The sequence below is a fragment of the Rhagoletis zephyria genome, unplaced genomic scaffold (genome assembly GCF_001687245.7).
Source record: "Rhagoletis zephyria isolate East Lansing unplaced genomic scaffold, Rhagoletis_zephyria_1.1 Rzeph_scaffold_03544, whole genome shotgun sequence".
In the NCBI taxonomy this organism is placed as follows: Eukaryota; Metazoa; Arthropoda; class Insecta; order Diptera; family Tephritidae; genus Rhagoletis; species Rhagoletis zephyria.
The window spans coordinates 6,040-26,777 of NW_016160627.1; the positions used below are offsets into that span (position 1 = coordinate 6,040).

At 34.5% G+C, this 20,738-nt stretch overlaps 1 protein-coding gene across 21 annotated transcripts in view; it reads right to left on the minus strand.

Annotated features, from left to right (window-relative positions):
* Nucleotides 1-2,145: 2,145 nt before the first annotated feature.
* LOC108369209 (predicted GPI-anchored protein 7) overlaps nucleotides 2,146-20,738 on the minus strand; it is a 20,868-nt gene continuing 2,275 nt past the window's right edge. For 7 of the 21 annotated variants that reach the window (XM_017624268.1, XM_017624267.1, XM_017624254.1 and 4 more), the window contains one exon: nucleotides 2,146-3,482. In XM_017624268.1, the coding sequence (XP_017479757.1) occupies nucleotides 2,918-3,286 (369 nt within the window). In that variant the 5' untranslated portion in view covers nucleotides 3,287-3,482 and the 3' untranslated portion in view covers nucleotides 2,146-2,917. Of the gene's footprint in view, nucleotides 3,502-12,868; nucleotides 13,027-15,525; nucleotides 15,548-20,738 lie in introns of those variants that run through there. The other 14 variants (XM_017624264.1, XM_017624248.1, XM_017624260.1 and 11 more) reach the window with 8 other exon arrangements.

The window sequence follows — 20,738 nt, forward strand, 5'->3', positions numbered from 1 at the left end:
ATTTTTTTCGTTAATATTAACAAATTTGAGTTGTATAGCCTGCGCCCTGCCCTTATCTTGTTATCCTTGTTTCCTACACAAAATCGAGGTTTAATAATTTGAAAACTGGGGTTATAAGACTAGGTAAATTTTTAAACTCATGCATATATACAGATACGGGCAGCCACATTTGACAAGAATAACAGCAATTAAATAAAAAACGAGTTTTGTTAAATGAGCACAATCGAAGCGAACGTCGGAGTATGTATCTTCGAATGTCAAAATTAAATGTAAATTTTAGATCTGTCAAATCTTCGACACCTAATTATCGGGCTTACATACATACATATAAGGCTTATTCGCTCTTTTGTGTGTTCGTTGTATCTTGTGTAAGTGTAACTAAATGAGCTTGTGGATTGTTGTTGCTGGTGGCACATTAAATACACTTGCAACAACAATCGCACGCTTATCCGGTTAGAATTAAAATAAAATTATAATTTAAAAACCTAAAACCTCCCTATTATAATTGCCATTCGTACCGTCATCAGGTATGTAATTTGAGAATAGAAATCANCATACATATAAGGCTTATTCGCTCTTTTGTGTGTTCGTTGTATCTTGTGTTAGTGTAACTAAATGATCGTGTGGATTGTTGTTGCTGGTGGCACATTAAATACACTTGCAACAATAATCGCACGCTTATCCGGTTAGAATTAAAATAAAATTATAATTTAAAAACCTAAAACCTCCCTATTATAATTGCCATTCGTACTGTCATCAGGTATGTAACTTGAGAATAGAAATCGCTGCATCTTTTAGGCGCATCAATATTACATACATAGTTACATCCCGAGCTAATAAGAGGAAGGTAAAAATACAATTGAGGGATTCAGAACGGTGTCGTAAGTGTCGTACTTATTGTTGTATGTCGTAAACTTTAATAGCTTAAATAAATGTTTAGAGAACCTGAAACCACAAACAACTATTTTTTAACACTTCGAAAATTCATAATATGACTTTGCTGGNTGTTTAGAGAACCTGAAACCACAAACAACTATTTTTTAACACTTCGAAAACTCATAATATGACTTTGCTGATACTTTGCGAACCACCATAATATATTTTTTAGGCGTTTAAAGTTTACGACATACAACAATACGACACTTACGACACCGTTGTGAATTCCCCAAAATGAATAAACAAAAGAGCGAATACCCATATATGTATGTAGACAGACCCTAATTCATTTTCAAACAAAATTCAGTTCATGGCGTATGAGTTAACCAGACGAGATGAAAATGTTACTCATACGCCATGTATGTACGATCGAATTTAAGTGACTTAAGCTCGGAACACTTTGACGACTGCAACTTCACGACGTAACGACAGCGACATCATTTTGTCGACAAATGTCGCCTTGAAGCCAGCTTCTTAAACATTTTGAAGACCTCAGCGACATAGCAAACAGCTGATTTTAAAGTTTGACATTTTGGTATATTTATTTCACAAATTGTGTATTTTTATTTAAGTAAATAAGAAAAACATGAACAATCAAGAATATGTGATTAATTTTGCGACAATTTAATTTTGCAGCACTACATCTACTCATTGTCGCCGGCAAAATTAGAAATAGATTTAATTTGGCGACGTCGACAATTGCAGTCCTGCAGCCAAGATGTCGTGCTGTCGTCAAAATAATTGTGTCCGTAAGAACGTGTGTATTTAAAATTTGACAGATGCTGCTTGTCGCTTGCTGTCATCAAAGTGTTCCGAGCTTAATGGTAGGTCCAATATGGATCTACCATCTTGAATTTTTAAAATCTGATTTCAACTTGTAAATTGTAAAGTTTTAAGCGAATCCAATCGATTTTGATTTTTTTGTTTGCCATATTGGGTCCGCAATTTTGAATTTCTCTAATTTGACTTCAGATTCGTAATCAGTAGGCTTGGGAAGCTTTTGAAGCGAAAGAGCCAGCTCTTTTTATTGAACTAGTTCATTAGTTCGCGAACTAAAGTTTCCTGTGGTAACACTCCCATAAAAATGGAAATGAATTTTACAACACAAATGGGTTCTCGTTTTTGGTTGTTGTTCAATATTTTACATCGTTTATTCCATTTGCTATTAAAAAGTAAGTATTTGAGTTGGCTTTTTGGGATTTGTTGTTTAACAAAAGTATTTATCTTGCAATACCAAAATGAAGCGCTATAGTTCAATAAGGTGAACGAACTCAGTCACAGAAGAGCTAGTTCATTGAGCATAGAAGTGAACTAATCTTTAAAGTGAACTAAAAAATCCAACTCTAGTATTCCGCGACGCCGAGATCTCCCCGAGTAACGAACTCTTAAGTGAATCCGCTCCATTTTTAAAAAATCTTAACCATTTTGAGTTAAAAAAAATATACTTCAGATTCGTAATCAGCGACTTCGAAAACTATAGTATAAGTCTTGATCTATCTTTCTGTCATCATTTGCAGAAATTAATAAGTATATTCGTTTCTTCGCGAAAAGAGCGTCTTTAAGAGCTGCGTATCTAAAGACGCCATTTTGAAATTTTTAATTCGCCCCGTTTTAATTGAAAGCGTTGCATATTAATTTTCATTGATTGGAATTTTGGGCGACCTCTGGGCAGGTTGACGTGAATCGTGCCATATGTATGTATGTAAAAACAAAAAAAGTAGTTATGAATGTTCTTTTCATTTAAGCGTAATGTCAGGCAAAATCTATATTTTACGGTTTCTCACCGTCCATTCGCTTTTCGTTGGTCTCGATTGTGCTTAAAGGTGTATGTATTGTATGTACATATACATACATACATACATATACACATATACATATATACATATACGTAGATATAAATCGTTAGTATTGATACATTTGTACTATGTCACTGTTTGAATGCGTTCAATTCAACTCGTTGACTCGCACTCCTATTGAATATCTAAAAACTCACCTCGCCGCTATTTGGTGTCGCCGCTGCAGATGCCGCCGCTGACAATGGTGAACTGGCTGTTGGCGATGAGGTGGGCGCAGATGTGCCAGCACTGCCGCTGCCCCCCGTTACAACAATCGGTATCGCCGCCGCTGAAAGAGGCGTTGCTGACGAGGAAGATGTTGCTATATTATTACTGTTATTCTCTTTGATACCGTTAGTTGTCACTGTTGTTGTATTATTATTGTTATTATTATTGGCAGCAGCGTCTGTCGGACTAAGCTTAATGCCCGATGCGGACGTCGCTGTTCCACCAACACCACTTGTTGCTGACGGCGTCGTCACTACTGCTGCTACCGCTTTAGCCGTGCTATCCATAATACGTCGTCCCAGCTAGGCCAGCTACTGCTGCTAATCACGATATGTTCTTTTACGGGTATCGTGACGGTGATGAAGCTTTCGGAGACAAAGATACTTAGTATTAGATGTGTGGAAATTGGTGACGGTGACGGTGACGGTGACGGTGACGGCGACGATGATGACGACGGCAACGACAACGGCGATTATAACAATGCTGTTGTTGGCATTAAGAACTTATACAACAATTGGCACAATAACAAAACAGGGACAACAGCAACAGCAGCAACAACACGCACAACACTATAAACTTTTAGTACATAGACGAGAATGCATGGATGTATGTATGTATGTATTTATGCTAACTTGGAATTGAGAGTGCAATGCAGCCAGTTGCAGCTGAAAACCAACTGGGCAATACAGATCACAACTCGACTATTGGTGTAGATTCCTGAATGTCTGAACGAATATGGGAGGACGGGAACACTTTGTCGAAGATATAACGATACAAAACTATCCGGCACGATAACAAATTGCGGCATTAACCGTTAACCGAGTATACGAAAGCCACGATAAGGAATGAGCAAAAATTGTAAAATTGCAAAATATAAACAAAACAAGCAACCCATCTCGCATCTAGCGCGTAAACTGGGCAAACAGGTGCGACCGACGAGACCGTGGATTCTTGGCCACTGTCGCAGCGACGTAGCGAAGTCTTGTTCACAACTCGCCGGTGGTTAGTCTGAAATTAATCGTCGGTGCGGATGCACAGTAAGGCATATCCCTGCAGAAAAAAATTATCAATTGATTAATATAACCGCCTTCTAGTTAGTTTTTTTGCGGGATTTCGACAAATAACTAATTTTAATTAGCTGTGACAAAACTGACTTTAAGTAAAAGGTAAAGTCGTGTAGGAGTCATGCAGACGTTATCGGGAGTTTGTTTTCTTTACAAGTTTCTATTTAAATATCCTCATACAAAAATTACTTTCAATACACTTTTTGTCTGCACTTCGCAGATTCTTTTTCGTATTCAGGCCAAATAAAATAAAGGTCGAAATTTTATATTATCATTTTGATGTTATATCTGATCGAATTTAAATGTGAGACCACCTACAAAAGAACACTATATAAATAAATGAGCAAATATGTAATGTTAAATAAAATAAGTAAAAAAAATAAAAAATTTAAAAATCATTTTTTTTTATTGATAGTTTATGTCCAAAAGTAGTTAGATACAAGTTAGTTGACATCTCATGCAGAGGAAATCAGTTCTCACTATTTTGGGACCATCGCCATTCAAAAGTAGTTAATTGCGGCCAAAGGAAATAGTTATTAATAAAAATCCACTTGTCGACTGCTAGTTAGTTAATAGTTAGCTACAAACTAAGTAGTCCCATTTCCTGCAGGGACGTTTGTGCATGCACACACACATACATATTTATGTATACCCTGCAGAAAATCTGACAAACTCAGAACTATCGTAGAGCTAGACCTTATGCCGACAGTGCTAGTTCGAGCTCAAGTCCAGTGCATTACTTTGCAACTAACTTTGAACCGGTTCCGTTTTGGACAGTTGTATAGTTATAAGAAAACGTTTTTTAAGATTAAATTTTTTCATAATTTATAAAAAAACAAGTAAGAAAGTCTAAGTTCGGGGGGAGCCGAACATTAAATACCCGGCGCAAGTATTAAATATATGTTTTCCACCTTTCCGAAAACTACCCCTACCCCTATTTTTAACATCTTCGATAGAACGTTCATTAGGCATGAGATAAACTTATATAGTCATTTGTGGGCGATATCACGCCCATTTTCCAAAATTCCAAACAATGTTACTTCTTTTCAAGGGATTGTTTTTAGTATCAATTTTGGGTAAATTAGCGTCCATAAATTTCAAAATATTGAAGTTTCTGAAATTTACTTNAAAAGAACACTATATAAATAAATGAGCAAATATGTAATGTTAAATAAAATAAGTAAAAAAAATAAAAAATTTAAAAATCCTTTTTTTTATTGATAGCTTATGTCCAAAAGTAGTTAGATACAAGTTAGTTGACATCTCATGCAGAGGAAATCAGTTCTCACTATTTTGGGACCATCGCCATTCAAAAGTAGTTAATTGCGGCCAAAGGAAATAGTTATTAATAAAAATCCACTTGTCGACTGCTAGTTAGTTAATAGTTAGCTACAAACTAAGTAGTCCCATTTCCTGCAGGGACGTTTGTGCATGCACACACACATACATATTTATGTATACCCTGCAGAAAATCTGACAAACTCAGAACTATCGTAGAGCTAGACCTTATGCCGACAGTGCTAGTTCGAGCTCAAGTCCAGTGCATTACTTTGCAACTAACTTTGAACCGGTTCCGTTTTGGACAGTTGTATAGTTATAAGAAAACGTTTTTTAAGATTAAATTTTTTCATAATTTATAAAAAAACAAGTAAGAAAGTCTAAGTTCGGGGGGAGCCGAACATTAAATACCCGGCGCAAGTATTAAATATATGTTTTCCACCTTTCCGAAAACTACCCCTACCCCTATTTTTAACATCTTCGATAGAACGTTCATTAGGCATGAGATAAACTTATATAGTCATTTGTGGGCGATATCACGCCCATTTTCCAAAATTCCAAACAATGTTACTTCTTTTCAAGGGATTGTTTTTAGTATCAATTTTGGGTAAATTAGCGTCCATAAATTTCAAAATATTGAAGTTTCTGAAATTTACTTTTATATGAAAAGCGGCAGTAATTTTAGTCCGATTTCAATAATTTTCAACGTTTTGCTTTTATGTGGAAAGCACAATAACCATACCGAGTTTGGTACAAATTGGTATTGGTTTTACCATAAATGTATTTCTTGGTAAAGAATTGTTGCAAGCATCAATTTTGAATAAATTAGCTTTAATATTTACTGATTTACCGAGTATTTCGTATTTCTATATCGCTGTTTTCGTATTTCTGGAAATCACCGTTATATGGGAGGTAGGCGTGGTTATAGTCCGGTTTTGCTCGTTTTCAATACCATCCGTTCTACGCCCGAAAGAAGTGGACATACCAATTTTCGTTAAGATATCTAAATTTTTACTCGAGTTACCGTGTGCACAGACGGACGGACGGACGGACAGACAGTCACTGCTTAATCGATTTCTCTTTTCATTCTGATCATTTATTTGCCTATATGTATCTCGATTCGTTTTGCCTGTTACAAACAACCGTTATGTGAACAAAGTTATAATATCCTTGCGCACAAGTGCGATCGGGTATAAAAATATTGTAACCCGCACGCAACAATTTAAATTCATTAAATTTGAAAACTCACAACTGCCTCCATTCGGAACCAACAATGCTTGAGTCGGAAGTCTTCTCGCTGAGCTACCCTGCAAAAATCGTTGGACCATGTAGTCTATTTGTGGTATATTGGAGTACTTACAAAAGTGCTCCTCTGTCATGCTGTAGCGGACCAACTCGTGTCTCTGCACCAGCTTATTGTTTGTTATACGATCACTGCTCGTGTTTTAACGAAATGTGATTGAAGTTGAGCATTTGAAAGCACATTTGCATGTCTGGCTGTAGCTGAACGTGTAGAGATGCTAGATGTTAGTTCTTAGCTCCCAGCATGTTCGGGTTCGAATGTCGTCAGAGGCAACATGTAATTTTTAATTTTTGTTTCTGGTTTTTATTAATTTCAAAAAAAGCATCTGCGAAGTGAAGAACAAAAGCGTGTACAAACGAAAAAATATAACGAGAATGTCATTGGAGTATGTTGGGAGTAGTTTTGTGCTACTCTGATGTAATGCAGAGATGGAGTATATGGTCCTGCCCTAGGACATCGCAATGTTAATTGGACCATATTTTTTATATGAATTGTGGTTAATTTTGGAGTACTCCTTGGTCCTTCGGGAGTACTCTTTACATGCATGCATGGAGTAGTCGCGATTTTTGCAGGGTAATTTCGAATTGTACGAGTAATGAGCATTTGCACATTTACACCGCTAGTTTCAACTGTCCCGCTCTGCATCCGTTTTGCACTAGTTCTCAGATAGTTCCGATATATGTAGTTCGGAACTAGCGCTTTGTCAGACTGTCTCTAAATTTTACTGCAGGGTATATATGCATACATATGTGCACGTAAACTCATTTGGACGCTATTGACCGTTTGCAAAGCTTTGCAAGAAAGCATTGCAAGCGTTTCATTGATTTGCCTATTCGTATGGCCCTGTCGCCACAGGAAAACACTGATGTCGTGATAACCATGTCACAAAATATATTTCCAATGGAGACCGCCTATTTCTTATGGGCTGCAATATATGTATGTCAACGCTTATTGTTTGACATCTATTGCAGGCAATTCGATAGTTTGACAGCCATATTTTCATTTGAAAGAAAGCGTGGTGGTGGTAACATCGATGCAATTTTTTATATTAAATCAAAATAAAAATCTGTTCCCAATTGGATTATTTATGATTACGTTTTAGGAAATTATTCAGCAAGGTTTTTAAAGATTGAAATGTTTTTAAACACCGAAATTGAGAGAATGTTGTCTGGTGGCGGCGTCATGCGACAAATGCTTATTTCAAGACATCAAAGTGCCCACACACAAAAACATGCAATCATATCGTCAAAATGACAGTTGGTAGGCCATCGGTGTTTGCCTGTGCAGTTGTGTGCCGTAACGTCGAATGGAGTCCACAAATAAGTTTTTATTCTTATATTAGATACAAAGTAGGTAGCCAGCAAAACTACAACAATCGGGGGAAAAAAATTTCACAAAAGTTTTTATCAAATCACGAGAGTGAGAGTGAGAGGAAATCACATTAATTGATGAGAGTAACAGATGATGCTAACCTTTTCCCTGTGATCCTAATAAAAATGACTACATCGATGTGCTAACGAATAGTCATAATTGTTGGTCTTAAATCCCATCAATTGTCTGGTACTGTTCTTGCTGGGTATGTAAATACATACATACTGTATGTATGCATGTGTGTATGAGTAATTTTTATGCACAAGTGTGCATATGTATATACATATGTATGTGTGTGTACACATGTGGCGGATGTTATTGCCTCTTTGATTTTGTGTTCTTATGGATATCTTCATACATAGGTATGCACATGCATATGTGCATATAAAAAATTTACAAGTATCCCTGTCGGAACAAAGTAGACAGTCTCAAAAATTAACCAACTGAATAAGTAGTTGGAAACAAACTATCTATTTGGATACGTATTCAGGCAATTAGTTTGAAGTCAAATGTATTGCACATACATACAAACATAGTTGAAATCATATTCAAAGTGGGGCCTATTAATAATGCCAGTTGCTTACAAGAAAAAAAAGAAAGAAGTTCGATTACTCTTCTATATATGCACTATGTACATATGTAGGTACTTAGTTAATAAAACAGTTTNAGTGGGGCCTATTAATAATGCCAGTTGCTTACAAGAAAAAAAAGAAAGAATTTCGATTACTCTTCTATATATGCACTATGTACATATGTAGGTACTTAGTTAATAAAACAGTTTCTATTAAATTGCTTTTAAAGTAGTTGATTTTCTGATTGATAACTGCACACATGGTAAGTGTAGGCATTCAACTCTCTTTTCAATACATCGTATGTATGTACATAATTACATATATATACATACCTACATATGTATTTCACGAGACATGTACATATGTACATATGTATGTATGTACCTAAGCAGTGTAATGCCAATTTAGTCGATAAACGTTTTAGCATATCAATCAATAGAAACCGACTAGTCCATTAATTGGTATGAGCTAATGCGGAAGCCTAACATACCCACCCGGCCATTTTTAATTTTGTAGCATCATCGTCAGCAAACATAAGATAGATTTCTTCATAAACGACTTTATGCAACTGCCATGATTAAATATATGCATGCTACATACATATATTGATGCTTTGACTGCACTGTTTGTTTACGAATAGTTTTTTTTTCTTTTTTGAAATATATATTTACTTAAAATGGATGCTTTAAAGCTAAAAATCGTATTTTTGAGATCGAAAAATACAGAAATAGAAGTAATGTGCAGCTTGCAACCCGATACTACTGATTGCAGTATTTAATGCGTTCGCGAAAACCAGTTGCTAGTCGATAAAAATATTATCGAAAACGAACTAGTTTAGCTGCTGCAGTATTTATTCTGGTTTTCCACTAGTAGCTTTCACTGCAGGGTTAAATACCCATATTTATTACTTCTCGAATGTTGTTACTTAGTTAGTTCGTCTTCTACGCTTTGCTTTTAAATACTTACAATTTGTTGTTTACTATTATTTTTAATTCTGCGCTAAGGCTAGTAAATGTAGAAGAACCTAAAGAATAAAAGCAAATGAGCAGAGTAAAATTCAGTTTATGGATGAATGTGAATGAATACATGTGTACGCACATACATATATGTATATGTATATATTTATGTACATACATAGGTTAATGTGTATATGCACATGTGTTTGTGCTTTGTCTTAGCATTCCACTATTCCTAAGAAACATATGTACATCCATATATACATGCATATGTACTATAGAGACTAGTATTAGGTTAAGTAGTACATACACATAAGATAACATAGTACATTTGAGAGAGAATGTTCGTCGAAATTTTTGGCTCTGTGATTTGTCAGACGATTCGAATTAAAAAAAAAATTGTTTAACAAAAATACATAAAAAGTGAAATTATATTTTTTACATGGATGGATAAAATAAACATTTTCATAATTCTACATTTTCAACCAAATTGAAGAACTATTCTTTTGCTTGAAATATGGACACCAGAAGTATTACTTTCCCGCTAGGTGGTGCCGGGGTTTAATTTTGCAATACTCTGACTAAGTACATTGTAGAAGAGGGGGAAGGCAATTATAACTGGTCATCAATTAAGTAAAACATATTGAATTGATTGAATTTTACCTTGTTTAAAGCTGTCGTTACTTCATAAACTTTTGATCTCAAGAAATATTGTTCTTTATTATGGTGTAATAATAACAAGGGGTTGTCAGTGACTTAACCTCACTTTTTCGGCAGGTCTATTCCGGTCACGCATTTTAAATTAGTAAAAAAGGTACTAATTATTTACTACTTTTTAACCGGTGGTGCGTACTATTTCAAATTAAATGTAGAAAAATGTATAATTACAGGCTTATAAGCCTGAATATATGTTTGTATCGGCAGCTCCACACAGCTTAGACATATATTGTAACTTTATAAAAGTAAAAGCCATAAAATAAGGCAATTTCCTATAGGACTGTAAATGATTTTTTAAATAGATTAAATTACATAAATATCGATTATGTAAGCGAATTCCTAATTTAACCATGCAGCCACTCTTTTCTAGTGTATCCAGTGTATCCAGTTCATTCGGCTCAATATTATGACAATGCAGCAAAAGTTATTTAATATAAAAATCGCCTTTCCATACGATTTTTGTGTACGTTTTTTTTCCATTGATAACCATGATATCTTTTATTTTTTTACTTTTTGAGGGCAAAAATTATACAAATCCAGCAATTTTAAATATTAATATTGTTCTGAAAACACAAAGTTCTTTAAAAATCGCGATAAAACGAATTACTAAAATGAAGTATTTTAGATACTATTTCCCAACGAATAGTAGTATAAAAATTAAGATCGGCAGCCCTGAAAATAAGCATGCCGATCTTGTCAAAATCACAACAAACACGTCGCTACTGACAACACCTTGTTATTATTCCACCATGGTTCTTTATTTCTGTAGTTTGCTTTTGCCGTAAATTTTGTTGGAAAAATATACCATATATAAAATAAATCGAGAAACAAAGGAACATTTTTTCTTTGAGCTGCAAACTGATTTAAAAATTTGTATAGAAAAAAATTTCTTTTTCATTTCTTGAGCGTTTTTCATGTGAATTATTGGTTTTTCTAGAGAGCTGGATAGGTTATTTTGAAACAAAAATGTTTTTAAAAAAATTCAAGAACGATTGTTTCAAACAATTTCATTAAGCAAAGTTATTTAAAAATGGGTTCTGGTATGTATATAAAATGAGGATTTACAAAAAGAAGACTAAAACAAAAAATTTTTTACAACTTCTCTATGTACTGCACTAAGTGCGAATACTTCTTTCCCGTCATATTGTTTCTCGTGGACTACAATGGAATGCATAAGTAATTCATGCCTTAGACGTCACTGTTATGTTGATTGGCCAATTCTTTTCTTCTTCTGTTGCTGCTTTCGTTTTTGTGTCTGCTTATGCTTAAAGCAACAGTGTAACAGTAGTCATTGCAGCTCTCTATTGAACATCATTCCGATGGCTTTTTCAAGTGACTCTATCCGGTTCTTTTCAATTTTATGACGAGTTTCGTTTCTGCTTCACGCATTACAGCTTCGCATATCTTTTATTTCATAATGCGCTTAAATGTACATATGTATTTGTCGTATTGGTCCCAACGCGCAGTGTTACAATCTCAATAGTGGCCTACATGAATTCATTCATAGACATTGATATTTATGTATTTGTATGTCGCTACCCTGCAGGGAAACCGCGGACTAGTGAATCAAATTTCTAGTTCCGTACTAGGTCTTTATCGCCAAAAAGGAACTAGTCCGATATGAACTAAATCCCCACCAGTCCAAAATCGGAGAAAAGTGGTACTTTTAAAAAACTAATTTATTTCAGTTTTTTCACTAGAAATCGATATCTAAAGTGACGAATTTAGAAATGGTTCGGAACTATAGAAAAAGGGATGCAGAACGAACTAGATCTTATTTGTCGAATTTAGAACTAATTCGGAACTATCGAATAAGGGATGCAGCGGGGGGCTTGTTTACTTTACATAGATATGTGTTCGGCGGCTTTTTCGTTCAAATACGCTTCTATTCTGCGCTTCGCAGATGCTTTTTCATAGCTTGGTAATATAAAAGTAAAATTTGTGTTAACATTTCAACATCTTGGGACCGTCTGGAATCTAAGAAATAACAGCGAGCAACTCTGCAAACTCAGCTATAGCTAAAGGTATGTAAACGTACATTTCTTACAATCATTCGAATAAATTTAATTTCAAATTCAAAACACATTTCCAAAATAACTTAAAACCGCACACACGGAAGAACCAAAAAGATTGAAAAATCATGATACTTTTTTCTTTCGTCTGTCGAACCAGTACTGGGTCTAAATGTACTAGAAGCGCCCCAGTTCAGAACTAGAGATTTTCCCCACAGGGTATGTATTTGCTAGCGATTTAAATGATCATGGTATTCATATTCTATTAATTTAATGCAAATCAAAGCAGATAAAAAAATGTTTCACACATTCTTGGCGAAATATGTACCTATGTTTATACCAATAAGGCAAGAGAAACATTTTTAAATCATAAAAAGAGAACATATATATCTACATACTTTGTACATATATATGTATGTACATACAACTGTAACGGCTATTTGCCGCTATTTTACCGCTTTCGAACGCGTTTTTTATTCACTAGCATACTTAGATACTTAAAAATCTAAGGGAATTTTTCAAATCATTGTGCAGACGACTGTGTTGTTATTGCTATTGCTGCGTTTTATGGGTTTGTTTTTGGTTAAGTCTATTACATCACACATTTACATTCACATTCGCATTCGCATTCCGTTTTAGTACATTGTTTTTTTACTGGTGTCTTTTTTTTATTTTTAATAGGGCATTCGCATTCGCTGAGTTTGAATGAAATTTATTTAATATTTGACATTTTGATGTAGATGTGCGGTTATTTCTGCAAAGAAGATGAGAAAGAAAGAGAAAAATTAGGACATTTATTTGAAATAATATCAAAGTTTGTAAGTTAAAATGTCAGCAACACTTAAAACTAAAATGCCAAGGTTAATAAACGGCTTTGGGAAGTCGTGCAAATGTAGTAGAGTGGCGGTCAAAAATGGATGAATGGTGTTTAGATTTTAATATTTACAATATTTTTCAAACTAAAATTTTTTGATATTTTTTTATAAAAATATGGGTCATACTTTAACATTAACGCATTGATTTTTAATAACTTTTTTATGACGGCTTTTTCGGTTTTTTCATACAAAAAGCGAATTTTTTTCAAATTTTTTTTTTCGCAAAAAGTCTTGCGCATATTCGTCCATAAAAAAAATCATGTTTATATGGAAAAAAGTGCAAAATGCTGTCAACAAAAAAAAAAATTATTAAAAATCATGGCGATTTTTTAGCCGCTCAAAACTTGTACTTATTTTACTAGAATTTTATAAGCTTGTTAACTGCATACCCAACAAATTTCTAAAAATTCTGGTTGAAAAGCTCGAAATTTAGGTAAAAATTTTTGGAATTTTTCTAAGTTCTGTATAAAGTTTGAAAGTGTGATTTATATAGTTTTTGTTAAAGCGTGACGCATATTTTTATAAAAAAAATATCAAAAATATTTTAGCTAGAAAAACATTGTAAATATTAAAAGCGAAACACCATTCACCGATTTTCGACCACCACTGTATGCATGTATGTACATGTAATCAAGAAATTTATGTAAATGTGTCATTTAGGGAAATGCTAAGATTGACATGAGGAAGAATCGGTTTTTCAAACATTCCTGTAAATTATTTGCGATAATTCGTCCATACACGTAGAAAAACGAATAGAACTAAGTACATATAACATAAATACATAGTATGTAATATTAAAAATTAAACATAGCAAAGAGGCACTTCTTTCAAGCAATATTATAGAAAAGCATACATAAGTATTCTATCGCCTGAAATGCAAAAAGACGTAACAACATCGCAACTGAAATGGAAAAAGTCGTAACCAATATTTGTTTTTTTTTTATTAAGTGGTGTGAGGAGTTGTAATTTGATAAAATCCATCATATACCTAAATCAATGTGGATTTTGAATTTTTTATTAGTTATGACTTTTTGCATTTCAGCGATGATGCTTGTTACGTCTTTTTGCATTTGAGGTGACGATTTGTAGGAATCACGGAATTAAAATTTTTTGCGGATTTGGGCAGCGAATTAAATAAAATTTAATACGTCTATAACTGTCGAAATGGCGTATGAGCAGCTTACGTTTTTACTACATACATTTGCATGCAATAAATTTGGCCTAAAGCTAAGAAAGTTAAATTGGCTTGTGAACTGTACTCAACTGCCAAAAACCCGACAGGGTCCTACGGCATTTACCTGTGGAGAACCGCGTCAAACTCAAATATATAGCTTGTTTATGCGCGGGATCCCGCGCCATTTTTTCGGGATCAAAAATGAGGGATTACACATGCGGGATGGGCGGGATTTGCAGGACTATACATTTTTTATTTATTATTATTTTATAGCCCAGTAGATAATTTCAGGAGTTGAAAGCCCTTCCGAAAGGTCTTCCTGAGAGTCAAGAGCCCTTCCACTCTCCATTCCTTTCTCCTTTCTCTTTTGTATGGACTGTCATCAATTGAAGGGCTTCTTCTTTCGCTACCGATGGAAGGCCTTCCAGAAGGGCTCTTATAGAACGTACTTCAGAAGGCCTTTTGGAGAAGTTCATTGTGTTTAGCAAGGTTTTTCGAAGTTAGAAGCAAATCCTGACATGATGGAGCAAAACGGACCCCAAAAACGCATACCCACCTGATCTGGTTTTACTAACCTTTCATCGATTTTGTTTTGTGGTCCTGCGTAATTGATTAAAATTTGAAAACTAGCTTAAACTTTGTTCACTTACCGATTTATGAACACATTATAAAAGTGTAGAACAGTCCGTTCCCATCGATAACTAAGTGCGCCAGCAGAACATTTGATTTTTTTAAAGCTTACTTTCAGATGATAAATTTTGAATACTCATAACTCGGATTCTATTAGAGGCACACATTCAGGTGTAATTTTCAAGAGTATGTTATACATATATAATATATTACTTTAAACCATTTTCAAACATCAAACGGTAAAACAGTTAAGAGGAAGAACAGGACAACTTAGTTAAATTTGAATAATCCAGAACCACTGATGATTTAGCTAGTTTTGGGATTACAGCGAGCGGGTATTGTTTCAGATCGGCAAAAAAACACCACGGTACCTCTTATTATGATATACACTTATGTCTCTTTTTATGCGGATTTGAATTTATGCGGTTTTTCAAACCATTATTTCGCAGTAGCGATTTTGCTTTTTTGAGAGTTTTTATTACTTTTTTCAGTGTGTAAAAGACAATGCTTCTGATAAATAATTTGTATTTGTATTTTTACATAATAATAATAATAATAATAGATTGGCGCTTACACATAAGTGGAGCTCCTCCTCCGATTTGTGGCGTGCGTCTTGATGTTGTCACACAAAGCGGAGGGACCTACAGTTTTACGCCGACTCCGAACGGCGATTGTATTTTTACGAGAAGCTGTTTTTCATGGCAGAAATACACTCGGAGGTTTGGCATTGCCTGCCGAGGGGCGACCGCTGTTATGAAACATTTTTTTTTTTATGTATTCTTACATAATTCATGTATTTATTGTGGTATTTTTATTTATTTTTCTGTTAAAACACAGATACAATTTTATTTATTTCATTAATGTTCGGTTTTACATGGAATAAGACTTAAGTGTTGAAGTGAAGAAATAAATAGTTTTTTTTTTGCTCAATAATGCCTCACTGGATTTTTTTATGCGGCTCTTTAGAATTTTTTACATGGAGTATCTGAATTTATGCGGTTTTTGAAAATGCTGGAACGCATCCCCTGTTTTTGTATGAAAGTAAAGAACTTTTTTATGCGGCTTTGCGAGGAACGCATGTACCGCATAAAAAGAGACCTAAGTGTATTTTCTTCTGAAAAATACCCAACAGATATAGCGATTTTGACCATATACCCACGAAACAATGCATAATCACCAAAATCAAAAGTTCCTGATTGTGCAATAAAATAAGGTCGAATTTGAAAGATAAAACTTTAAAGACTTTATCGTTCCTTCGATAATATTATCAAAAAAGTCAACCTAATTAAAAGTAAATACGCAGATTTTCTAAATCAAATCGGCTTTTACGCATCAATTTTGAATATAACTGACAACGTAGAGGAAATAATATTATTTTTTTCAGTTCTCCTTTTTTGATGACTTAGATCCCGCCGCAAGCTTGCGGAAATGCGATTTTTATGCGGTATTGGATTTCCTAATATGTACATAAAGCGCTTAGCGCTATTTTTGAATTGGCTACCGCAAAAGATCTTATTAGGCGCCGCGAAGCAAGCGGGCATTTGCTAGTATAACCTAAAACTACCTGGCCACACTAGCGGACTCATAGAGGTGCTGGTATCAGACTGCAATAAAAATTGGATTCAAACCAACAAAATTCTGCTAATTTTCAATTTTAGTCTATATTTTGAGTTTAAACTCTCGTTGCTAGTACCTACTGGAAAAGTTGCTAAAAAAACTTAATTAGCATACCCTTGCTAATGCTCAGATATTGTTTGCAATTGTTTTTAAGATAAGTACATACATATTTCATATTTACGATCTTAATTACCACTTAACAATTTTTATTGAACTTGGCCGTTTTTAATTAAAATTTTTGTGGAAAACATGCTTTAATTTTTTAAAAAATATGTTATGTACTACCTTGACACCATACACCTAGTCGATAGAATTGAGACTATGCCATTAATTGTAGCTTTTAACTTTAAAATTTGTTGTGGAAAGAAAAAAAATTTTAGCTCTCGTTTTTTAAGAAAAAATTTTTGTTACATATTTTATTAAAAAAAAATAGTTCTGAGATATGTAGCTCAGAACTAGTGCTTTGTCAGACTGTCTCTAAACTTTACTGCAGGGCTCTTATGCATTCATAAGGTTTAGGCTTTCGATGCTTTCTCCTGGTACGAAAAAACGCATGCTTGTTTCGTTGGTGCNGGCATCTTGACGACTTGCAGCAGTATACAAATCTTAACCTCAAAATATATTTTGAATTTTTAAAGCAGTAGGTTTCGTAGTCCATAACAATGCAGTTGTATTTTTTAATTTGGAGTTCATACAACTTCCGACTGCGGGATTTCGTTGTAACATTCTACTTTGCGCCTCAGTCTGGCGCTGTTTGAGCTGTAAACATCTCAATGAAGCTTTCCGCTTTACCTTTTGTACGAAAAACTGCGATCGCCGTACGGATTTTGCAACATAACGCGACAAAACCTTCGGATCTCGCGAAAACGCACTGAGGACCTTCCGGGCACTGTTTTTATCACTTTGACCATGCTAACCCCCGCTCCCTGGTTTTCTCGTAACTGCCAGGCCTTATTTGTACCGATTAAAATCTGCAAACTGCCGAATAGTACAATCCTAAGTTTTTAACAATTTTACGTGTACTTAAGGCCGGATCATTTATAAACTCGTGCAAAATGGTGTGTCTCGTTTCTAACTCGGTTGCCATTTTTAGCTCTACTAGGAATCATATTCAAATGAAATTTCTTCTACGTCCAACTGAGGTCATGGTCAACTTATGGTATTTGAATTTCAAAATATTGAAATCTTTTTGGGTAAGTTATAAGTTTCCCAGGGTGTCACTGTTTTGGTGTGTTCACCCTTTAGTCGATAGAATTGAGATATTGAAGGCAAACCTATTTGAGAAGTCTAATTGAACTATTTTTTTTTATGAAATATTAACGATGGATGTCAAATGAAAGAGCTTCAAGAAATTCTTAGTTTGACAATTAAGAACATTTTTTATGTGTTTGACGGTTGCCCCAGTTTAAAGGGCTAAACTAAAATTATTGAATAAGTTAAATGAATTCCTAACCGATGGTTACAAAGCCACACAAAAAAAAATTTGTGTTCTGACCCAAAGGTCTCACTATGTGTACCATATGTTTTTGGGGTCGCTGAATCCGAATCCGAGGTCCATTTAACCCCATCAGTTCAGGGTTTTGATATAACCCCAGAAAACCAATATGGCGGACACCTTTTGGAAAAATTCATCGGATTCGCTTGAAAATCGTTACTCAGGGGTTTTGGGAGTCACCGATTACGAATTTGATGTCAGTTTTCGAAAATTCAAAATGGCGGATCCAATATGGCGGACATTATGGACAATATGGCGTCATTTTGAATTTTCGAAAACTGACATCAAATTCGTAATCGGTGACTCCCAAAACCCCTGAGTAACGATTTTCAAGCGAATCCGATGAATTTTACAAAAATGTGTCCGCCATATTGGTTTTCTGGGGTTATATCAAAACCCTGAACTGATGGGGTTAAATGGACCTCGGATTCGGATTCAGCGACCCCAAAAACATATGGGACACATAGTGAGACCTTTGGGTCAGAACACAAATTTTTTTTTGTGTGGCTGTGTTATCAATGGAAATGGGTTTAAAATCCTTTATTTCAGAACTATATGTAGGAGGATTTCTACGTGTTTAAAAAATAAATTTCCACTTAATTCATTTGTTACATGAAATATTTATAACAATGTCAGACGAAAAATATTTGAGGAAATTTTAGTTCGAAAATAATTTTTAAGATGGTTTCCTCTTGTTTTGAAAGTGGTATTTCGTTTAATTATACATAAGTTACATGAAATTTTAAAATATGGTTATCAAAAGAACGAGTGTTAAGAAATCTTTCAGCGGAACATTTGTTTTTTTTTTTTTGAAAAAATCAAGCTCAAATTATTTAATAAGTTTATTGGATTGTCAAAAGATGGGTATCAATCGAAATGGGGTTGAAAAAAATTTATTTCTAAACTGTATTTAGGAGAGTTGCCATGTGCTTAAAAAAATTAAATTCAACTTAATTCATCAGTTAATTGAAATATGTATAGCAATGCCAGGCGAAAAATTTTAGTTTGAAAATATTTTTAAAGGGGTTGCCACCTGTTTGAAAAGTGGAATTTATTTTACTTATAAGGAAGATACATAAATGAAATATCGAAATATTAGTGTCAAACAAAAGAGGTTTAAGAAAACTATAGGCTAATAATATTCTAATTAGAGTTGCCATCTGTTTTTTTTTTTGTGAAGGTCATCACATCTGCACCGTTATTTCGAATTTCCAAAATGAGAAGTCAAATTAGAGAACTGGTATTCTATATAGATGTGCACAGGTTTTATTTTTTGAAGTTACAGGGAGATTTGAAATTTGATGAAATAAAAACCGACACCATGCGAGACCTCTCATCACTGAGAAATGGTTTATATTAACCATTACGAATATTTTTACAGGTTTTTGAATAATGTTTCACCTGTTTAAATAATTTAATTAAAAGTTGGCATTTTGACGCCATGCGTGTTCACTAGTATTTTTATATTCCCCTTCACTTTATACTTTACTCGATTAGTTATAATTTTCTTTATGACTTTAATACTAACCAATTAATCACAATTCATTAAATAAAAACACCTTCAAAATCACGCGTCTGACTTTGCTTGCATATGCAAATTAAATGGCGGAGTTCAGCTGTCAAACTCCAAAATATGCAAAAGAATCAGAGACAAAAGATAAGATATAACCCAGTAAGCATTAAAAATATAAACCTTTTCAAGGCAAATATTTATTTAATTTTAATTTAATTTAATTTATTAAATTTACTAAATAATAGACATCACTGGGGCGGCAGTCCCATGTTTACCTGACAGAAAGGGAATTCTAATTACCTCATCCTTTCCCAAGGGGCGGTAGCCCCAGTTGGTGCACACCAAAAGGAGAATTCTAATTGGTAATTATTATAATCCTAAAGCGCAGAAAGGTGTTCTCTGCGAAAGGTATTCAGCCCCCCTTCTTTCGCCTGATAACAACCTTGGGATAATTTCTTTTGGCCCCTATTATGAGTTGCATTCGATTTTCGATCTTCGCTGGCTATCGAAGAACTCCGTTGTGCTAATTAAATTTTTTTTTTTTACCAAGCTTTTATAAACTCGCTTTTTTGTTTCATTTTAATTTGCACAAATTTACATATGTATGTATGTACATATTTATAAGCACACTATTTAGTTTGCTCGATCTGTAAACAAAGCGGGAAATGTTTAGTTATTGGCCCACCGTTTTTGGGGTGGGGGGTGGAGGGGGAGGGGCGGGGCCCCCCAAACCCCCCTCATTCGAAAGGGGACAGTCGCCACTTTACGAAAAGCCCCACCCCCCCTTGGGGACCTCCCACAGACCCCTAGGGAACCGTTTGAAAATGGGGTAAAAACGTAATTTTCCGAGGCAAACTGAGCAGTTTCAAGTGGAATATAACCCAACTAACGAAAAACGTGGGATTTTTAAATAAAAGAAATTATCCCAAGTTGGTTATCAGGAGATTTGAAAAAAAAAAATGATGGGGAAAAAAATTAACTAACAATATTGTGAAATTAAGAAAAAAGCGACAGATAGAAATGTTCGGCCGCACTTAGGGATTATAACCCTCACTACGTAGAATTCTCTTCTGTGTTGCCAAAGAAAGGGGGTTGAACACCTTTTGCAGAGAACACCTTTCTGCGTAGGCGGCCTTCGGCCGCACTTAGGGATTATAACCCT